Source organism: Haplochromis burtoni, unplaced genomic scaffold, assembly GCF_018398535.1.
Source record: "Haplochromis burtoni strain Fernald_Lab_line unplaced genomic scaffold, NCSU_Asbu1 Contig_745, whole genome shotgun sequence".
In the NCBI taxonomy this organism is placed as follows: Eukaryota; Metazoa; Chordata; class Actinopteri; order Cichliformes; family Cichlidae; genus Haplochromis; species Haplochromis burtoni.
Genome location: NW_024583106.1, coordinates 15,235 through 31,898, shown reverse-complemented (window position 1 = coordinate 31,898; position 16,664 = coordinate 15,235). Strand labels below are relative to the sequence as shown.

The 16,664-nt window shown below is 46.4% G+C and overlaps 1 protein-coding gene across 5 annotated transcripts in view; it reads right to left on the bottom strand.

The window, feature by feature from the left end:
- LOC102294950 (pleckstrin homology domain-containing family G member 3) overlaps window positions 1-12,048 on the bottom strand; it is a 29,775-nt gene extending 17,727 nt beyond the window's left edge. For 3 of the 5 annotated variants that reach the window (XM_014330232.2, XM_042215529.1, XM_042215531.1), the window contains exons 1-2: window positions 4,139-6,159; window positions 1,372-1,844 (exon numbers count right to left, since the gene is read on the bottom strand). In XM_014330232.2, coding sequence (XP_014185718.1) covers window positions 1,372-1,844; window positions 4,139-4,298 — 633 coding nt within the window. In that variant the 5' untranslated portion in view covers window positions 4,299-6,159. Of the gene's footprint in view, window positions 1-1,371; window positions 1,845-2,924; window positions 2,988-4,138; window positions 6,160-10,330; window positions 10,383-10,538; window positions 10,616-11,934 lie in introns of those variants that run through there. The other 2 variants (XM_042215528.1, XM_014330233.2) reach the window with 2 other exon arrangements.
- Between the last annotated feature and the right edge of the window lie 4,616 nt (window positions 12,049-16,664).

The following is a 16,664-nucleotide window of genomic DNA, read 5'->3' as shown; positions in this document are numbered from 1 at the left end:
TTTGAGTTAAAATATATATTTATAATTTTAATAAATGACAAATTAAAAATGCATGAACATTTTTTGTATCGAAAAAATATCGAACCGTGACACCAAAGTATCGAACCGAACCAAACCGAACCGTGAATTTTGTGTATCGTTGCACCCCTAATAAACACATTTATTGTTTTAAATAAAAGTGATTACGTAATTATGTTTATTTTTATAAACTGAACTTTAAAATCTGTGTATCAGTTTATGTTTAATGTGTCAGAGTTTACTTGATTTTTAAATATTTTAAAAATGGAGAAAACTCGTATGTGTGATGTGTTTAATGATTTAATATTACATATTCTATCTCACTTAGAGCTTTTTTAGAGCCTAAAACTTGTTATTATTTTATTATAAGGACAGGTCTTTGTTATTCTCTGAAACCTTGGTAAATAAATCATAATAAATATCTGTTAGAGTATTTCTGTCGTATCCGTTGCTCCTTCACTGGTTTGTTTTTTGTTTTACTAAGTTTTTTAAACAGCCTGGTTTGATTGAGTCGTACTTCAGACACTGAAACAGGTGTGTGCAGCTCGGTGAGCCTGTTACATAAGCAGCTAATCCCATCACTGCAGAACGTCTTAGCTTGTTAATTATAGTCTGGCACTGAGTCATGGCCGGGGTAACGACTGACACCGCGAGCTGTCCTCTGTACGTGGAGACGCGTTCAGGAAACGTGTATGTTTCACGAGCCCAAAATGTTCAGACTAAGAAAAATGGGTCGATTTTTGTCCTGCGTGCTTTCAGAATAGAAATGAAATGTTTGAAGTTCAGACAGTTTTACCTTGGTGAATTTAGATTAAAACTAAAGGATGAGAAGCTCATGCATCAGCAGCTTAAAAACCAAACCCTGTCCAGCTCCATGGTCGCTGATCATCGTTTGAAAATAAGACGCCAAGGATGGAAGTGTTTCTACTTCATGTTCTACACCATGGAAATGATCCTGGGATCATCCACCGCCACCCTCTGTGGACATCCAGGTGTTTTCATGAGATCACAGACTAGACTTTCAGAGAAAAGCTTAGCGCCTGAAGTTACTTTAGAGTTAGTTTCAGGATAAAGCATCAAACCATCAGCGAGCGTGATCAAAGCAAACTTGACTCGTCCTGAACCCGCCGCTAGCGAGCAGCGATCGATGTTCCAGGTATTCGGCAACAGAATTCCAGGAACTCAGGAGGTGGTACTGAGTTAAACTACCAATGAGAATAAAGGATATGGTTGGATGGGTGGCTATCTAGGCAACCACAACGACCAACCATCCACATCAGTGAAAAATTTGAGCCCGTAGAGCCCACACCTGTTACCATGACACCTATAGGGTCACGCAGTTAGGTAACTCACCTCCACGATCATGCGCAGATCTCTCACGTACATCCTCTCTGTCTCGATGATCTCCATGACGACGCGGTCTAGGTAGGTCAGCTGAGGGTTGGGCGCCATGCTGGCGCGGATAAACGGTGAAGTCGGCTGCCGGCGGCTCAAGGTACGACTCGCCTTCCAGTCTTTGTTGTTGTTGTTTTTGTTGTGAATGAAGCTCCGCCCCTTCCTGTTGGGTTGGGGGCTCGACCCCTGGAGGTCTGCAGCGACCTCCTCGGGGCTCAGGTTAAGGTTGATGTCAGGGTCCGAGGAGGAGCTGGTGATAGATGAAGGCAGCGCAAGGTTGTCGTCTCTGGAAGATCCAGACCCGGAGGACAAAGTGGAGATCAGGCTCACGGGGCGCCGGTAAGATGCCAGCAGGTCGGAGGAGTCGGAGGGTGTGGACGATGGAGCACGCTCATCGCTGCTGATGGAGGCGGTGGACAGGCGGGGGGACTCTGAGGAGGGGAGGGAGAGAGATGATGTCACTGATAGCAAACTTCTACATCATCACATTTCACAATAAAAGCACTGAGGTTTTTCCACTGTCAGAGTGAGGGCAGAGTTTCACAATAAAAGCTTGTGTAAGGAGAAGTTAGAACATGATGAATGTTTGTCCGCAAAGACAGATAAAGCAGTGTGTTATTTTGGTCCTGGAGTCTGAATTCACTTTGAAGAAACACTCACACCTCACATCCACAGCTGCAAACATCTGGACAGGTTGTGGCCTATTAACCACACCTGAGGAATGTCAGGAATCTAAATGTGTTTAGATGTTTTTACAGTGAAGAAACAGTTTGTACTGTGTGAAGCAACTGAACGAATGAGCAACATTTCAATATGTAGATGCGGGCTGCTTGGCTGGGAATCAAATGTTCAGGAACTGACTCATCAGATGGTTCGAGCTCCGGGAGTTTCAAAGTGAAACGCCTCAAACGCCCATTTCTTCCATCGACCTATAGTTCCTCTGGCGTCCAGCATAGGCAGCAGTGAGTCAGTCCCCATTGACTCCCATATTAACATAAACATGTTTACAGCCTGTAAAAAAACACTTTGATCTATCTTCAAAACACCTGTAGTCAATAACTCACCTGTTTAGTGTATGAAGACTGAGAGTTTGCGTTATCAGGGGCGTGGCCTCTATGACTTACAGGTGCATGGTTACACAGATGGGTGTAGCTGCTAGCTGTCTTATTTGTGCTGTTTTATCCTTTAGGATAAGTTCCATGATATCATCATGACAATAACAACATGGCTGCTGTGCAGTTACTTGCTGATGTTGGCAGATGTTTACAGGTATGACACTGTGAGAAAGTGGAAGCTACACATTCGTGTTTCATGTATGTAACCAGATTCTCGGATCAGGTGTTCAAGCATGGTCCAACCAGCCAATCACAGCAGGTTCCCACAGACTCTTTCAGTGAAATCAGCATGTAGCAGATCAGCGATAGTCATTGATTCCTTTTTGATTAATTGGTTTAGCTTCATTGACAGATTTCTTGGAATCGCATACTGAGAGATTTGGTTGGCGCACGTACCGGCTAACCAGTCCTCTGAGGGTTTGGCTAAATATCTGAAGAGCAGCGACACCGACAGTCCACCTGAGACACAGACACACACATTCAACATGTGGACGACAACAGTAGGACAGCAGAGCGCTCCTCAGACAGGAAGTTCCTGCTGCCACCGTCTCTGATGCTCCCGTTAAACATGCACAGAACTATCAAACCTGACTTCAGAACACAGACAGAGCATGCTCCCCAACAAGTGGAAAAGCAGGCACACAAAGGCAGGGGGTAACCAGCTTTGGACCTGTCCTCTCTGCTTCGCTGCACACACATTACAAACTGCACTTGAACACAACAGCAGCTCAGGTCTGAATCATTTCAAACGGATCCTCTGTCCAATACTCAACAAACTCAGACACAAACACAGTTTCCTGAATTTCCTTCAGAATAAAAGTCAGTTAAAAGCCTTTAATGTGAAGCTGTGGGTGAAGTAAATTAACCCTGCAGGACTTTCAGCGGGAGGATCAGACGGACCTCTTCCGGCTCCGAAGAGCAGCTCAGCCGGAGGGTTTCACGCTGTGTTCACTTCACTCTCCCACATGACAGGAATCTCAGAAGCCAAAACACAAATCCTCCTTGAGAGGGAACACAGGAGAAGGAGGGGAGGAGGAGTGCGTGTTTGAATGAAAACAGCTTCTCTCACACACACACACACACACACACACACACACACACACACACACAGTAGTCCGTTAGCTCTTTGGCTTCCTGCCATTCTGCAGCCAGGGAGGCGTTTACTCACCAGACAGGAAGGGAGTGAGTTTATGGATGTGATATGAGGCCTGGTGGGCCAGTCACAGCTCAGAGTTTACATTCAAACACCTTCAAACACACACAGGATTGACCTTTGACCTCTGCAACCGTTGGACCAACAGGAAGAGGACCCTTCTAGGACCCTGACCAGAGTTTGAAACCAGAATAAAAACTAAAAAACAAACAGGAGAGAAATGAGCTGAAAACATCTGAAACCTCTTCACCTGCTCCGTTTAACACCTGTGAAGAAAAACGTGTTTGTTTAAAAAAAAATAAATAAAAAATTATCCACTCCGCTCATAGCTTTAACACTAATGAGCTTTATTCAAACCTGTGACACTAGAAAACAGTCTCTGAGACCTCACTCCATCCAAAATGCTGCATCAGGAAAAAAGTCTGAGATTTTCAGGGACCATCTGACGGCGACTCACCAAACCAGCGGCGCACAAACACTCGTCTGAGCCACCGATCCTCCTCCACACTCCTGAAAGAGATCTTCACCTGTTCCTCTGAGCAGAAACACCTGACCACAGCTACATCGCCTCCTCCTCCTCCAGTCAGACTGCGCCACATGCTCCTCTGATACCCCATTGAACCTGAATGCTGGGCTCAACAAACGTCCTCAAAAGTCTCAAAAACAAAAAGCGGATGAAAGAGAAGAGGTTGAGTTTTCCTGCAGCTCTAAAGTGCCCTGAATGCCCCACATCTGTAAACTGTGACTGCAGAGCTGAACAGAAACATGAGGAGGAAGAGGAGGAGGAGGAGTTACAGGAGGAGGAGAAAGGGCAGACAGCAGGAGGAGTTTCTGAGGGGAGGAAAAGATTTAAAAAGTGAGGAAGATGAAGGTCCTTCCTCCTCTTTGTTTGGGTTCAAATGAATAAAAAAAATATATATAAAAAAAAAAAGAATCACAAAGAAACGCTAGCAGAGGGAGGAGCTACAAACTGACCTGACATGAGCCAGAAATACACTAGAGGGCGTTACCGAGCAACCACAGAGACTCGGGATCTGATCAGAAACATATGAACAAACACAAGAGCTCACGATTTAATGATGACATGCAGCAACACAGACACAACAACACGGATACAGGCAGCAACATGGCAAAACAGACACACAACAACACAGACACACAACACAGACATAAACAACACAGTCACACACACACACAACAACAACACAGACACACAGGCAGCATCAAGACATCACAAAACACAACATTACGGCAACAGATACACAGGCAGCAACACAACAACACGGCAGAACCACGGCAACCTCGCCGTCGGCTCCGATTTACTCGTCGCTCGCAGGTTGGCCCTGCCCCTCTGGACAACTTTAATCACTGTACTCGACTGAGTGCCTTCCTCTGCACCTCCTCACACACTTTCTCTTCAGCTCTGTTCAATGGGACCTGAACTGCAGTCTGAAGATTACCCAGCTGCACCTGAACTCATCACTGATGTCATCCGTTTCTGTTCACAAAAAACTTTATTAGCATCATCATTTATTTTAGGTCCTCTTTTATTTCATTTTAAAGAGTCACATGTTTACTGGGGATGGAGCCTGAAACACATCACTGAGTGTGGTTTCATTTCAAATACAAACGGAGCTCTGCCTTAACCTGCTAGGAACTGGCGTCCACATATGTGGACATCACATTTGTGGGATGTCTAGACCAAAATAATACATTTTGCTCTACAAGGGCTTGATATCCAGTTACGAAGACAATATACTGCCACTGTTCTATCAAAATTTAAAACAAATGTCCTCCTATGTGGCTCTCATTTCTCTCAGAAACAAAAATCAGGTAAAAAAAAAAAAAAAAGAAAATTAGCAGGGCTGATGACAGCAAGCTGGGCGGTGAAGTGAGCACCATAACACGTGTAGGCCGCATCAGGCGTCAGGGTTCACCGCCTCACAGCAGGTCTCAGCACACTCACACAGGAAGTAAAGGCGCCCTCCTCAGCGACCTGCACAAGTTTTCATTTTTCAAAATAAAAGTCTGCAAGGCACAAAAAGACACCTTTTTCAGTCTGACAATGAAGTTTCCCGTCACACAGTCTCTCATCATGTCTGTCTTTTATTATTTAAAAGCACGATAACCTAACCTGTTTCAGTGTGACATCACCGTGCTGCAGCTGAAGGTCTCAGGTTAGCGTCTGTGGCAGAGGAGCTGGAACGTTCTGCGTGAATCTGTTTCCTCTTTCTCTGGATCACAACAGATGTGTGATCGCGTTGAAACTACAACACGGACCACAGATCACCTGACCTAAGTGATGCTCCATAAGTCACAGAATAAATTGTCTCACCATTCCTGCAGAGATGATCTGGGGTAACTCATTACCTCCATTGGTCAGAGGGGCCGATGGCACGATATGGCAGCCTCGCTTATGTCAGTCTGCCCCAGGGCAGCTGTAGCTACAATTGTGCTTTGCCTGCACCAGTGTGTGAATGTGAGAGTGAATGAATAATCGAATTATAAAGCACTTTGGGTGCCCAGAAAAGCGCTATGTAAATGCAATCCATTATTATTATCATCATCATCATTATTATTATTATTATTATCCCCTCCATTTCCCAGCTGACCTCAAGTAACCACAAACCGTGATCAGCAGATGCTGAATGGAAACACTGCAATTCACAGCGTTTCCATGAATCAAACGTCCCTGCAGCCACGAGACGTTTAGGGTGTGAAAATTCAAAACATATTATGGAAATGGAAATGCTTTGAATGAACATTTACATGATCCGAGTCACATTCGTCCTCTCCAACACGCTGCATAGCTATGAATAATTGGACATCATCTTCTCCTTGTCGCTCCTTCAGCTCAGCGAGGTCAGAGCTGAGATGTGTCTTACTTTCACTGACATTGATGGCTCAGCTCCAGTTTGAATGTTTTTATTCCTCCACCTCCTGCTCCTCCATTTTGTTTCGGTCTGTTTGTTTGTGTCCTGAAGCGTCTCGGGGGGGGGAAATAATGGCCAACTGTTCTTGAGACACAACGGAGCCGTTTAACCACAGTGTCTCGCCATGATGCCACAGACACACGCCACTTGTAACCAGCAGGGGTGGACAAAATATCAGGAACAGGAACAGATCAGTGCTGCAAGAAGTGTGACACTGTGAGTCGTGAGCGGCAGAGTTACGGTTTGTATCATGTAAGAAACATGTGTGAGAGGAAACAGTGAGTGAAGCATTCATCACGTTGAAGGTCCTGATCTGTGCAGCTTATCCTCTTTTAGAGGAACCAGATCTGATCTTCCTAAAGATCCTTCAAACCTCACACAGCTTCAGCCCAAAGTACTAAAACTTTTTATTGTTTGTTGTGATGAAAGAAAAATGTGTGAGTTCAGACAGCAGGGGTGCTTCTGCTGCACTAGTCAACATCAACTAAAAACCTTAGTTTCCTGATATGTTTTTTTTATTTTGATTAGGTTTTTTTAATCTGCAGACGAACACAGTACAGGAAGCTGAAGAGCTGACTGGCTAAATCTGTCTCACGTGTGGCGTTCCACAGGGTTCAGTCCAAGATCCTCTGATGTTTCCTGTTAAAATATTTCCTAATCTAACACTCAGTACTTTGTTTTACTGGTTTATAAAAAAAAAAATCTGACATCTGAGATGACTCATGATTGGCTGCTTTCACAAAATAACTTAGGAAGTGGTGTCTGAGGATATGCATCACTTCCTGTCAGAGTGCTGAGTCAAACAGCAGGTAAACAAAACATCTTCTCCCTCTGCGGGGAAGAGAGTAGGATTAACGTGGAGCGCCATTGTTCCTGCACACCTCGAATGCCTCATTCTAACAGGAATAACCCCTCGTTTCCCATAAGCCCCTTTCACCTCCTGAACCCCGACCACAAGCACGGAAACAAAATCTATAATCTGTCGGTGTGATCGATCAGCAGCTGCACAATGAACAAGTACAGTGACATTTACACCTACAGATTAATCATCTCCTTATTGATAAGCATGTTTCCTCAGTTGGAGGCGTGTGTGTGTTAATCTGGAGTAATGGGGATTAAAGTTGTGAGTTAATCCATCACAGATTACACACTGGAAACAACAACAGGAGAAGCAGAGCTGAACACTGTGGACCTGAGCCACTGTAATCTGCACAGGTGAGCTCACTTTAAAACACCAGCAAAGTATAAACTACATTCCGCACAGTGGCCATACTCTCAGGTACGCCCAGGACTACTGGCCTCACGTTACCTGTTACTCAGACTCACACCTGCTGACAAACAGCTTTATTTGACGTGTTTTTCTTAGCTGATGTCGGTGAGCCTTGTGGCCAGTCGTCACTCACTTCTCCCGTTTTTAATAATCTGGGTAAATGTTGATGTTTCACACTGTGATGAGGCTTTCAGTGATTACCGTGCTCAGGGTTTCTGTTATTGAAGAACTCCTCTGATGTTCCAGTTTATTCATGTATGAGTATTTAGGTCAGTCATCCACGGAGACAAACCTGCTGCACACACACTGAGGTCTGACAGACAGCAGCTAGCACATGTTCATACCAGCGTTTCATGAACATGAACAGCTCTCTGAGTTAGAGCTGTGGGACAGACGGCCTCACGCTTACTCCACTGTGTTTACAGAGAAGTTGATGGTCCACTCTGATCATCACCGCTGGTCTGAGGTGTTTGATTCTGTCCATGATGGACCAACACCTGCACTCTGGTTATGTCTGTTCCTCTGGGCTCTGTTCAGGTGCAGCTGTGCTGCCCTGTTCTTTCACAGAGGAGAGGCTTTCTCCTGTGAAGTCCTTCCAAGCAGTCGTACCCGTTCAGTCTGATTCTCAGAGTGCTGTCATGAACTCTGACCTCAGAGTAGCAACGATGTGCTGAAGTACGTTGTAGTTTCTCCACCTCAGAGCACGTCAGTAAGATCCAGCGAGTGCGAACAGCCGGACTCCAAACTTCACCTCCTCACACACAGGAGCCAGTCTGAACCAGTCCTGTGTGGACCAGAACTGCCTCAAACCAGTTTAAACAAAGCAGCATGATGATGTCATCGCGATAACCCCACCACCTATCTTATGCAACACATCAGCTGGTTCCCATAGTGATTAAGAGGCAGGTGACTTGAGATCATGTTCAAGTCTGACACACACACACACACACACACACCTCCTGCTGGGATCAAAAATAATCAATAAGAACTACTCGGCAGACTGAATCTAGAGACTTCAGTTCCCATGATGCTCTGGGGCATGGCTGCCACATTCAACTGGTTTGAATCACACAATCAGGTTTAATCAGCATGTTTTCTACCTGCTGCTCCTACACGGAGTGATTTGATTGGCTGTTAAACAGAAAGGTAACCTTCACACAGTTGTTTCTACAGCTGATCCAAGTCAGAGACCAGATTCCTACACAAAAAGCTGAGTCACCTCTGCAAAAAAAACATCTCTCAGCACTTCACCCTTCACTTGCAGAAACACCTGAGATTTGTGCTGAAACTCTAGAATCCCAGCCTACCTTAAAGGGAGCGAGAAGCAGAACCCAAAAGAGGATGTCTCCAGACCGAGTCTCCTCAGGACTGCCAGGTCTCTCTGATCCACCTGCCGCCCTGATGCCAGGGGGTGGAGCCTAATCTAATTAGGCTCAGAGTAACGTGGAGCACCAGATGCCACGTGCTGGTGACTGACCTGCCCTCACACACACAAACACACGTCTCATTTTGATAGCTTAATAACTGTTTATACAAAGACACACACCCTTACCCACACACACACAGTCTCTTTCATTTCTCTTTGTTCAGGTTTAGTTTTAGAAACATCACTCTAATTTTTTATTTATTTTATTTGTTATATTATTGAAAATCAGATTATTGTAAATATTAAAAAATATATTAAATGTTTTAATTATTTATTATAATTATTTCAGTTATTTTTTCTTTTTATTTATGTGGGCCCTTTATTTATGTTATTATGTTTTTTTATTTATGTTTTTTTTCACTTTTTCAATTCATTTTAATACTTTTACTTTGCGAACTGTAATTTTGTACATTCAGTGTTCTTCATTCTCAGGTTTTTATGTTATTGTTTACAGTCATTAAATTAATTATTAAAAGATTTGATTTTATTATTGATGTTTATTTTCTTTTTATCATGAGTCGGTGGATGTTTGTTGTTTGTGAACGTGGCTGATTTTAATCTTGCTTCTGCTTTTTCACTTTTTGCTCTCCTGCAAATCGGAGCACCGCGCCTCGAAGGACGCAGCGTTCAATTGCAGCTTCGTGTGCATGCAAACAGGAAACAACAGGCCTGACATCACTCTGAGGACAGACAGCCTTTGTCCTCCAACAGTGCCGCCAGCTCGCTCCAGCACGCAGAAGAAAGACACCTCACATCCACTCTCGCCAACAAAGACTCATCTGTGGTTGACCAGGACCAGAATCAGGACTGGGACCAGAACCGGGACCAGCAGATAGTCCTCAGGTCCACCTGAGGGAGTCTCACAGGGACACCCTTCTACAACTTAAATAAAGTTTTTGCCAACTGGAGCAGCTCCAGAGAGTGCCCCTACAGAAGGGGAAGTCCAGATGCGTTCAGGGAGCTCATAATTTAAGTCAGAACTAAAACCAGGGTCCAAGAGGAATAGGAAGAGCGTCTTACCTTCATCCATGGGGAGATCTGAGGAGGAGCAGAGAGATCCTTCAGGCATCACCTGCAAGCATCCACGTGCACACACACACACACACACACACACACACACACACACACACACAGGAGACTGATGAAGACCTTCAACTATTTAACATAAGCGGCAGCAGTCAGTACGTGCATCATCTGGTGATGGAGGAGGTCATGTGATCAGACTCACCTGAGTGTGCAGAGTGATGATGAAGGCAAAACAGAAACCGAGCAGAGTGAGGACTGAAGAACCGGACCGACAGAAACCTGAATAGACATCAGGAAGTGACACGATTCAGAGTTCACCTGTGATGCATCCACTGATTCCTGTGTGATGATTTTATGCATAAAGCTTTTGAAGCTTCCTGTTCACAAACTTATTACAGTTGTTATTTTTACTGCTCATTTGACTGTCCACAAACTCAAATATGAACATAAGCACCAACAAATTCAATTAAAAATAATTTAAACAAAATATAATATAGTAAATAATTTAATTAATGACTTTGTCATTTCTTAGGTTAACAAAATGACTTGTGTGGAAAAAAACCCAGGATTTAGAAATGTATTTATTCAATGAATTCAAATTTTTACTCTTACAATTCCTACAAAAATAAATGAAAATTTTAATAATTTAATCTGAAGTCTTTCAGCTAATTTCAGTTATTGGATTTGGTTGATTTGATGAATCTAAGTTATTCATCAGAAATAATTCATTAATAAAATGATTAAAAAAAGAAAAAGTCTCATTCCTCAAGCAAAGAGTCAGAGCACGTGCAGACTGCGGCACTGCGCAGGTATGAACCTTGGATGGTTTCCATGGCAACACATGAACGCGCACTGGTCGACTTTCCTGTCATGGTTTTCCAGGTAAGCCTGATTTGAATAAAGTTTTGCTGTTTATAACCTTTAGATGAACAAAAGCTCAAAGTGTTTATGAAACAAACACAAACAACCAAACATAAAGAAAAAAAGGCGCCAGCGAGGAGCAGCTGTGATCTGAGCTCATTAAAGCTTGGGCAACGCGGCTGTTTCCTTCGCGCGGAGCTCCGTTTAAAGGCGTCTAATTTGGTGTTTTCTGACTTTCTCTGCAAACACAAACATGTCTGAACTTGATCGTGTACTTTTTCTGAAACACCTGGGCCCATCTTTGTTTTCGGCTCCTCGTGTTTCATCACACAGCTTAATCTGGACCGATCATCTGTGCGCAGTACAGACTTGCTCCCTGGTCTGACTGCTCCGACCGACAGCTGTAAAAGTTGAAACATCCAGAGGAGACGCGGTGCCGTAGATTTGAGGTGCCCCCGCCCTCATCATTCCCCCAACCCCGAGTGTCTGTAATACGATTTGCGTTGATCAACTCATCTTTAAATGTGAAGGCTTCCTAACGGACTTATGACTGAGAATCCCACCTACACGCTACGTGCCTTTGCTGTGATGAAGAGGATCTGAGCTGAGCCCGGGCTCTTCCTCTGAGGCAGAACACTTCCGCGAGCACAGCCTGGAGAGTGACCCGGAGCCCTGGCAGGACTCGGAGCTGCTCCCGGAGGAGTTTGTGAGCCAAAAAAGTTAAAGTGTGGACTCACCTCAGCCTCATTTACAGCCGCCACAGCCCTCCAGCTGACCCCAGCACTTTACAGGAAAAATAAACTCTGCAGCACGGCTTCCTTACGGTCTGCGCCGACTCCCGCTGCGCATGCGCACGCGCTCCCTTTGAAAAGTAGAAAAACGACTGAAACTGCGCTGACGCGTAAAATACACCTGAGAAGCGGAAGGTGAAAGAAATGAAAGACAGAGACACACGTGCGTTAATCAGTAAGAAGGGGACAGAGGAGAACAGAGAGTTGAAGGGTGAGGTTACTACCTGTCAGCGCAGATACCTCTACATTTGGATGGACCAAAGGTGATAAGCTTAGTGCTGTCTCTGTTTTACTAGAGAATGTTATCAGACATCCAACATCGCCATTATAAAACACATCAGAGCTCTGCAGGTAAATACAGGAGGCAAAATAGATTTGCATAAACGCAGCGTGTCATTCAAGCAGCAGCAATAGAGGCTGAAAACGAGCCTCATCTGCATTTCTGCGTCATCGATTGAAAATACGCCGCGGAAGAGATCAGCACAACCTCGTTCAGCTTTCAATTTGAAATCTGTGTGTTTCAGTAAGAGTCAGTTATCCCAATACCAGCAGCACAAACAAATCATATTAATAAGAAAATAATTCATGAAGTAGAATAGCTCAAAAAATAAAAACATAAATAAATATGACAACCCCATCAAAATAGTTAAATCTTAAAAAATGAGAGAAAAAGGAAAAGAGTAAAACACACGCGCACAGACACACACTGTAAATGTGTGCACGTATCCGACACACCCAAACTGCACTGACCACTCGGGGGCAGCAGAGCTCCACAGCACCAGAGGAACCAAATCTGTGCACTTGTTCATTACTGGCTTAGAAACATGTTTGATTTTGATGTATTCGTGCCTGTGTTTTCCTGCTCGGTGGACTCGGACCCTCACAAATGTTTCCTCTGATGTTAGTAACAGTTTTAGTGCAGCAGGCTTCAGATCTGCCAATTAGTGAACTCAGACACATTCCTTCAGGTGGAGATTTGAGTCAGTGACTGCTGTGCGAGTCTGCAGATGTCTGTGACTCACAAAACCGCCAGTTACAGAACAGCGAGCCTAAAACGAGTCCCGACCTGTCCGAGGGCAGAAGAACAGCTCGTGACTCCGGCTGCAGCAGTGTCAAGTGTAACGTCTGAGAGCGCAGGCAGAAAAGTTTTCACCTCCGTTCTGGAGTGCAGTCTGACATGAGGCATGAGATTTGGTCTGATTAAAGTGAAATCCGCAGGCCGAGCTCTGGATCTCGACCCTGACCCATATCCACGCCTGTCACCCTGTCTGTAATCAGTCCAGACTCGACTTCCTGCAGCTGCTGGTTTCCACATTCTTCCACCCCATGATGGCTCTGGGAGATGTTCATTGGCTCCTGGTTCAATCCGATGTTTCAGCGAAATTGCTGAAGGACAGTGCTGATGTGACTAATGGAAGGAGTTGTAGTGATGATGCGAAAGGCGGGGTTTGGGGCCAGCTGCAGGTATGTATGGGCCTGAGAGGAACACCACAGAGAACACAGTTCGAGTCATCGATGTAACAAAGGAGTGAAAGAAAAAGGCAGTGCTACTGGTTGTGACAGGGGCCCAGACTCAAAGCCGTCAACGCCATGCGTCTCATATATGTTCTTTTTCTAACTTCGCTCGGTGTTTCACTATGAGAATCGCCTCGGCGTGACCAACTACGGAAGCTCCAATGACACCATGTCTGTCTATGACAGACCTGTCGAGCCGTGCTCAGGGCTCCACCCCCTCATACTAACACGGCCGACCAGCTCCTCCTAACTCATTCTCGCTTTCTTCCCGTGAGAAACTACTTTGAGCTCCCTCAGCACATCCAGGCTAACTTGATTAGCTGCTTAACAGTTCTCAGGCGTCCCGTGTAGGAGTACATCGCCGAACGCAGTTTTTCCGGTTCCAGTTTGGATCGTGCTGAGTAAGTCCTTCGAAAGAAGTGTACTTAGAGTTGCACTGTGGAACAGCAACCGCGTCAGGCGAGCTGTCCCAGCGGTTCCTGGTTTTAGTTAGCGAGGCAGCCGACATTGTGTGACTCTGGCTAACACGTTACAGCGAGTTGTTTGTTCAGTGTCCGGCTACCATTAACTTGTTAGCAGGCCACGAACCACATTAGCATCTCACTAGCATTAGCTTGCTGGTCGACCTAGGGTTCGGTTAGCATTAAGTTGCTAACGATATTGGCTAGCGGAGTGCAGCTAACGTGTCACGACGAGCTGACTCCCGCGGCGACTAGATCGGATTTAACACCCACTGCTAGTCCTAGCTCCTTACGGGCTAACGTGTCGAGACGAGCCTGGTGTAGCCTAGTCTCACCCCTTTCCGCAAACCATGTCTACGGCTCCTACTCCCGCCAAAAGGTCGGAGTCGAAGGCTAAAGAGGCTGCTTCCCGCCCGTGCCCCGCATCATGCGGTGCCACCATCTCGGGCAGGGACCCTCATCCAATGTGCATCGTCTGTATGGGTGCCAAGCATGCTCAGGCTTCACTGGCGGACCCTCAGGGATGCCCACACTGTGCTTTGATGCCAGAGAAAGTCCTGGAAAGGAGGCTGAGAGTAGCAGTAACGAAAAGTCAGGACCCCTGCCTGTCAGCTGCTACTGCTACGAGCGATATCTGGGCGGACATGATGGAAGAAGAGTCCCTGCTCATGCCCCCATCATTCGAGGACCTCCTCGATCAAAACGTGGGCGAGCTGGGTGGCGAGGACGCGGAGGGCGATGCCGACTCCGATCTCCTCGACCTGGAGGACATGGATGAGGAACAGGAGGATGACTCTACCTTTCCTCCCCAGCAGTCAAGGCCACCGAGGGGGGCTGAAGTTGCACCCCCGGTGGACAGCAATTTGTACGAGGTCTGCAAACGGGCTGCTGCCAAGCTAGGCATCCCATGGCCAGCCGCCAAGGATGCCGAAGGCGCAGAGCACGACCTGTATGATGGCAAGAGGCTCCCACCAGCCTTGCCTCCATCGAAAGCAGCTTCTGCCAGCAGTCCCGGCCTGTATGAAAGAAATGAGTCGCTATTGGTCAAGCCCTTTTAAAAGCAAGCTTCTGACCAAGGGCTGCTCTAAGCTTGAGATCCAGGGGATTGGGTGAACTGGGGCTGACCGAATCCCCAGCAGTGGAACCTTCAGTGGCGTATCACCTTCACCCTAACCGCAGGGCAATCTCAGCTTCTTCTAGCATTTCTTTGCCCAACAAGATAGATCGCCTCACGGCATCTATTTATCAAAGGATGTACAAATATGCTGCACAGTCAGTATGCAGTCACACTGCTATCAGCATATCAGGCAGAAATTCTGGAAGACATGGGCCGTCAGCTTGACTCGGGTTCCCCGAACCCAGCCCTCTGGGATGAAATCTGCGTGGTTAATGATCTCATTCTTCGCTCCTCCAGGGGAGCAGTCCAAGGGTGTGGCCGCGTTATGGGCCTTGCAGTCTCGGGCGAGAGAGCCTTGTGGCTAAACCTGTCAGGCCTAGGTGATGCTCAGAAGGCTGAGGTCATGGATGCAGCCTATGACCCAACCAAGGGTCTCTTTGGCCAAGCCCTGGAGAGAATGAGAGAAACAAGCACCCGCAGAAAGCAGGAGGGAGAAGCATTCAACCTCTGCTTACCCAGAAAACCTAACTCTCAGCCCCAGCAGGTGCCAAGAGCTGGCTTTTGCAGCAGCAGCTGTGAGAGGGAGACAGAGTGGGGTCAGAATGCAGAGAGGAGCAGGAGGCCAGCAGGGTGCCCTCCAGGCCAAGGTAGAGAACCGAAGACCTTGGGGCATGAGGAAATAGCGGGAGTAAAAACCCTGCTGAGCTTCTTCGCTCGAAACCACTCTGATCGCCTGTTTGTGTAACAGGGAGGATATTTCCTCCTCCAGCACATTCGCTGAATCACCACTGGCCACAGAAGCTAACACTCCGCCGAATCTCGGTGGTTTTGCCGCAAACTGTAGTCTGTAACCATGGGAAATGGTTGACAAGACCCAGGGATGAACTGCGCATGCGTGCCACCACTCCAGCCGCGCTGTGAGCGGGCCTCTGAAGACGCGGTAGGAGAATGGAGGCTTCACCCACAGGTGGTGGAGCAGATTTGGCAGAGATACGGCCGGGCTGCCGTAGATCTCTTCGCCTCGCGAGAAAACACACAGTGCCCTCTGTTTTTCTCCCTGTCAGACGCACATGCACCACTGGGCGTGGATGCGCTGGCCCATCCATGGCCAAAAACTCTGCTGTATGCTTTCCCTCCCCTCAGCCTGATCTCCCCAACACTAATCAGAGTGAGGGATCAGGGGCTGTCACTGATTTTAATAGCTCCACGGTGGCCATCCAAACACTGGATAGCAGAACTCATCCAGCTTCTGGTGGACGAGCCATGGCCGCGCGGGGGGAGATATACCATCCCCATCCAGACCAGGTTGCTCTCTGGGCCTGGCCCGTGAAAGATGGAATTTGAAGGCAGCAGGCATGCCTCCGAAAGTTATTGAAACCATTCAGAATGCCAGAGCCTCCTCCACTCATTCCATTTACAGCAGTAAATGGCGTGTTTTTGAAGAGTGGTGCCATGAAAAGCAGATTATCCCTTTTCAGTGTTCAGTGGTGGAGCTGTTGTGTTTTCTTCAAGACTTGCTGGACAAAAGGAAAGCGTTTTCCATCATAGAAGTCTATTTAGCAGCTATTTCAGCCTGCCACGTG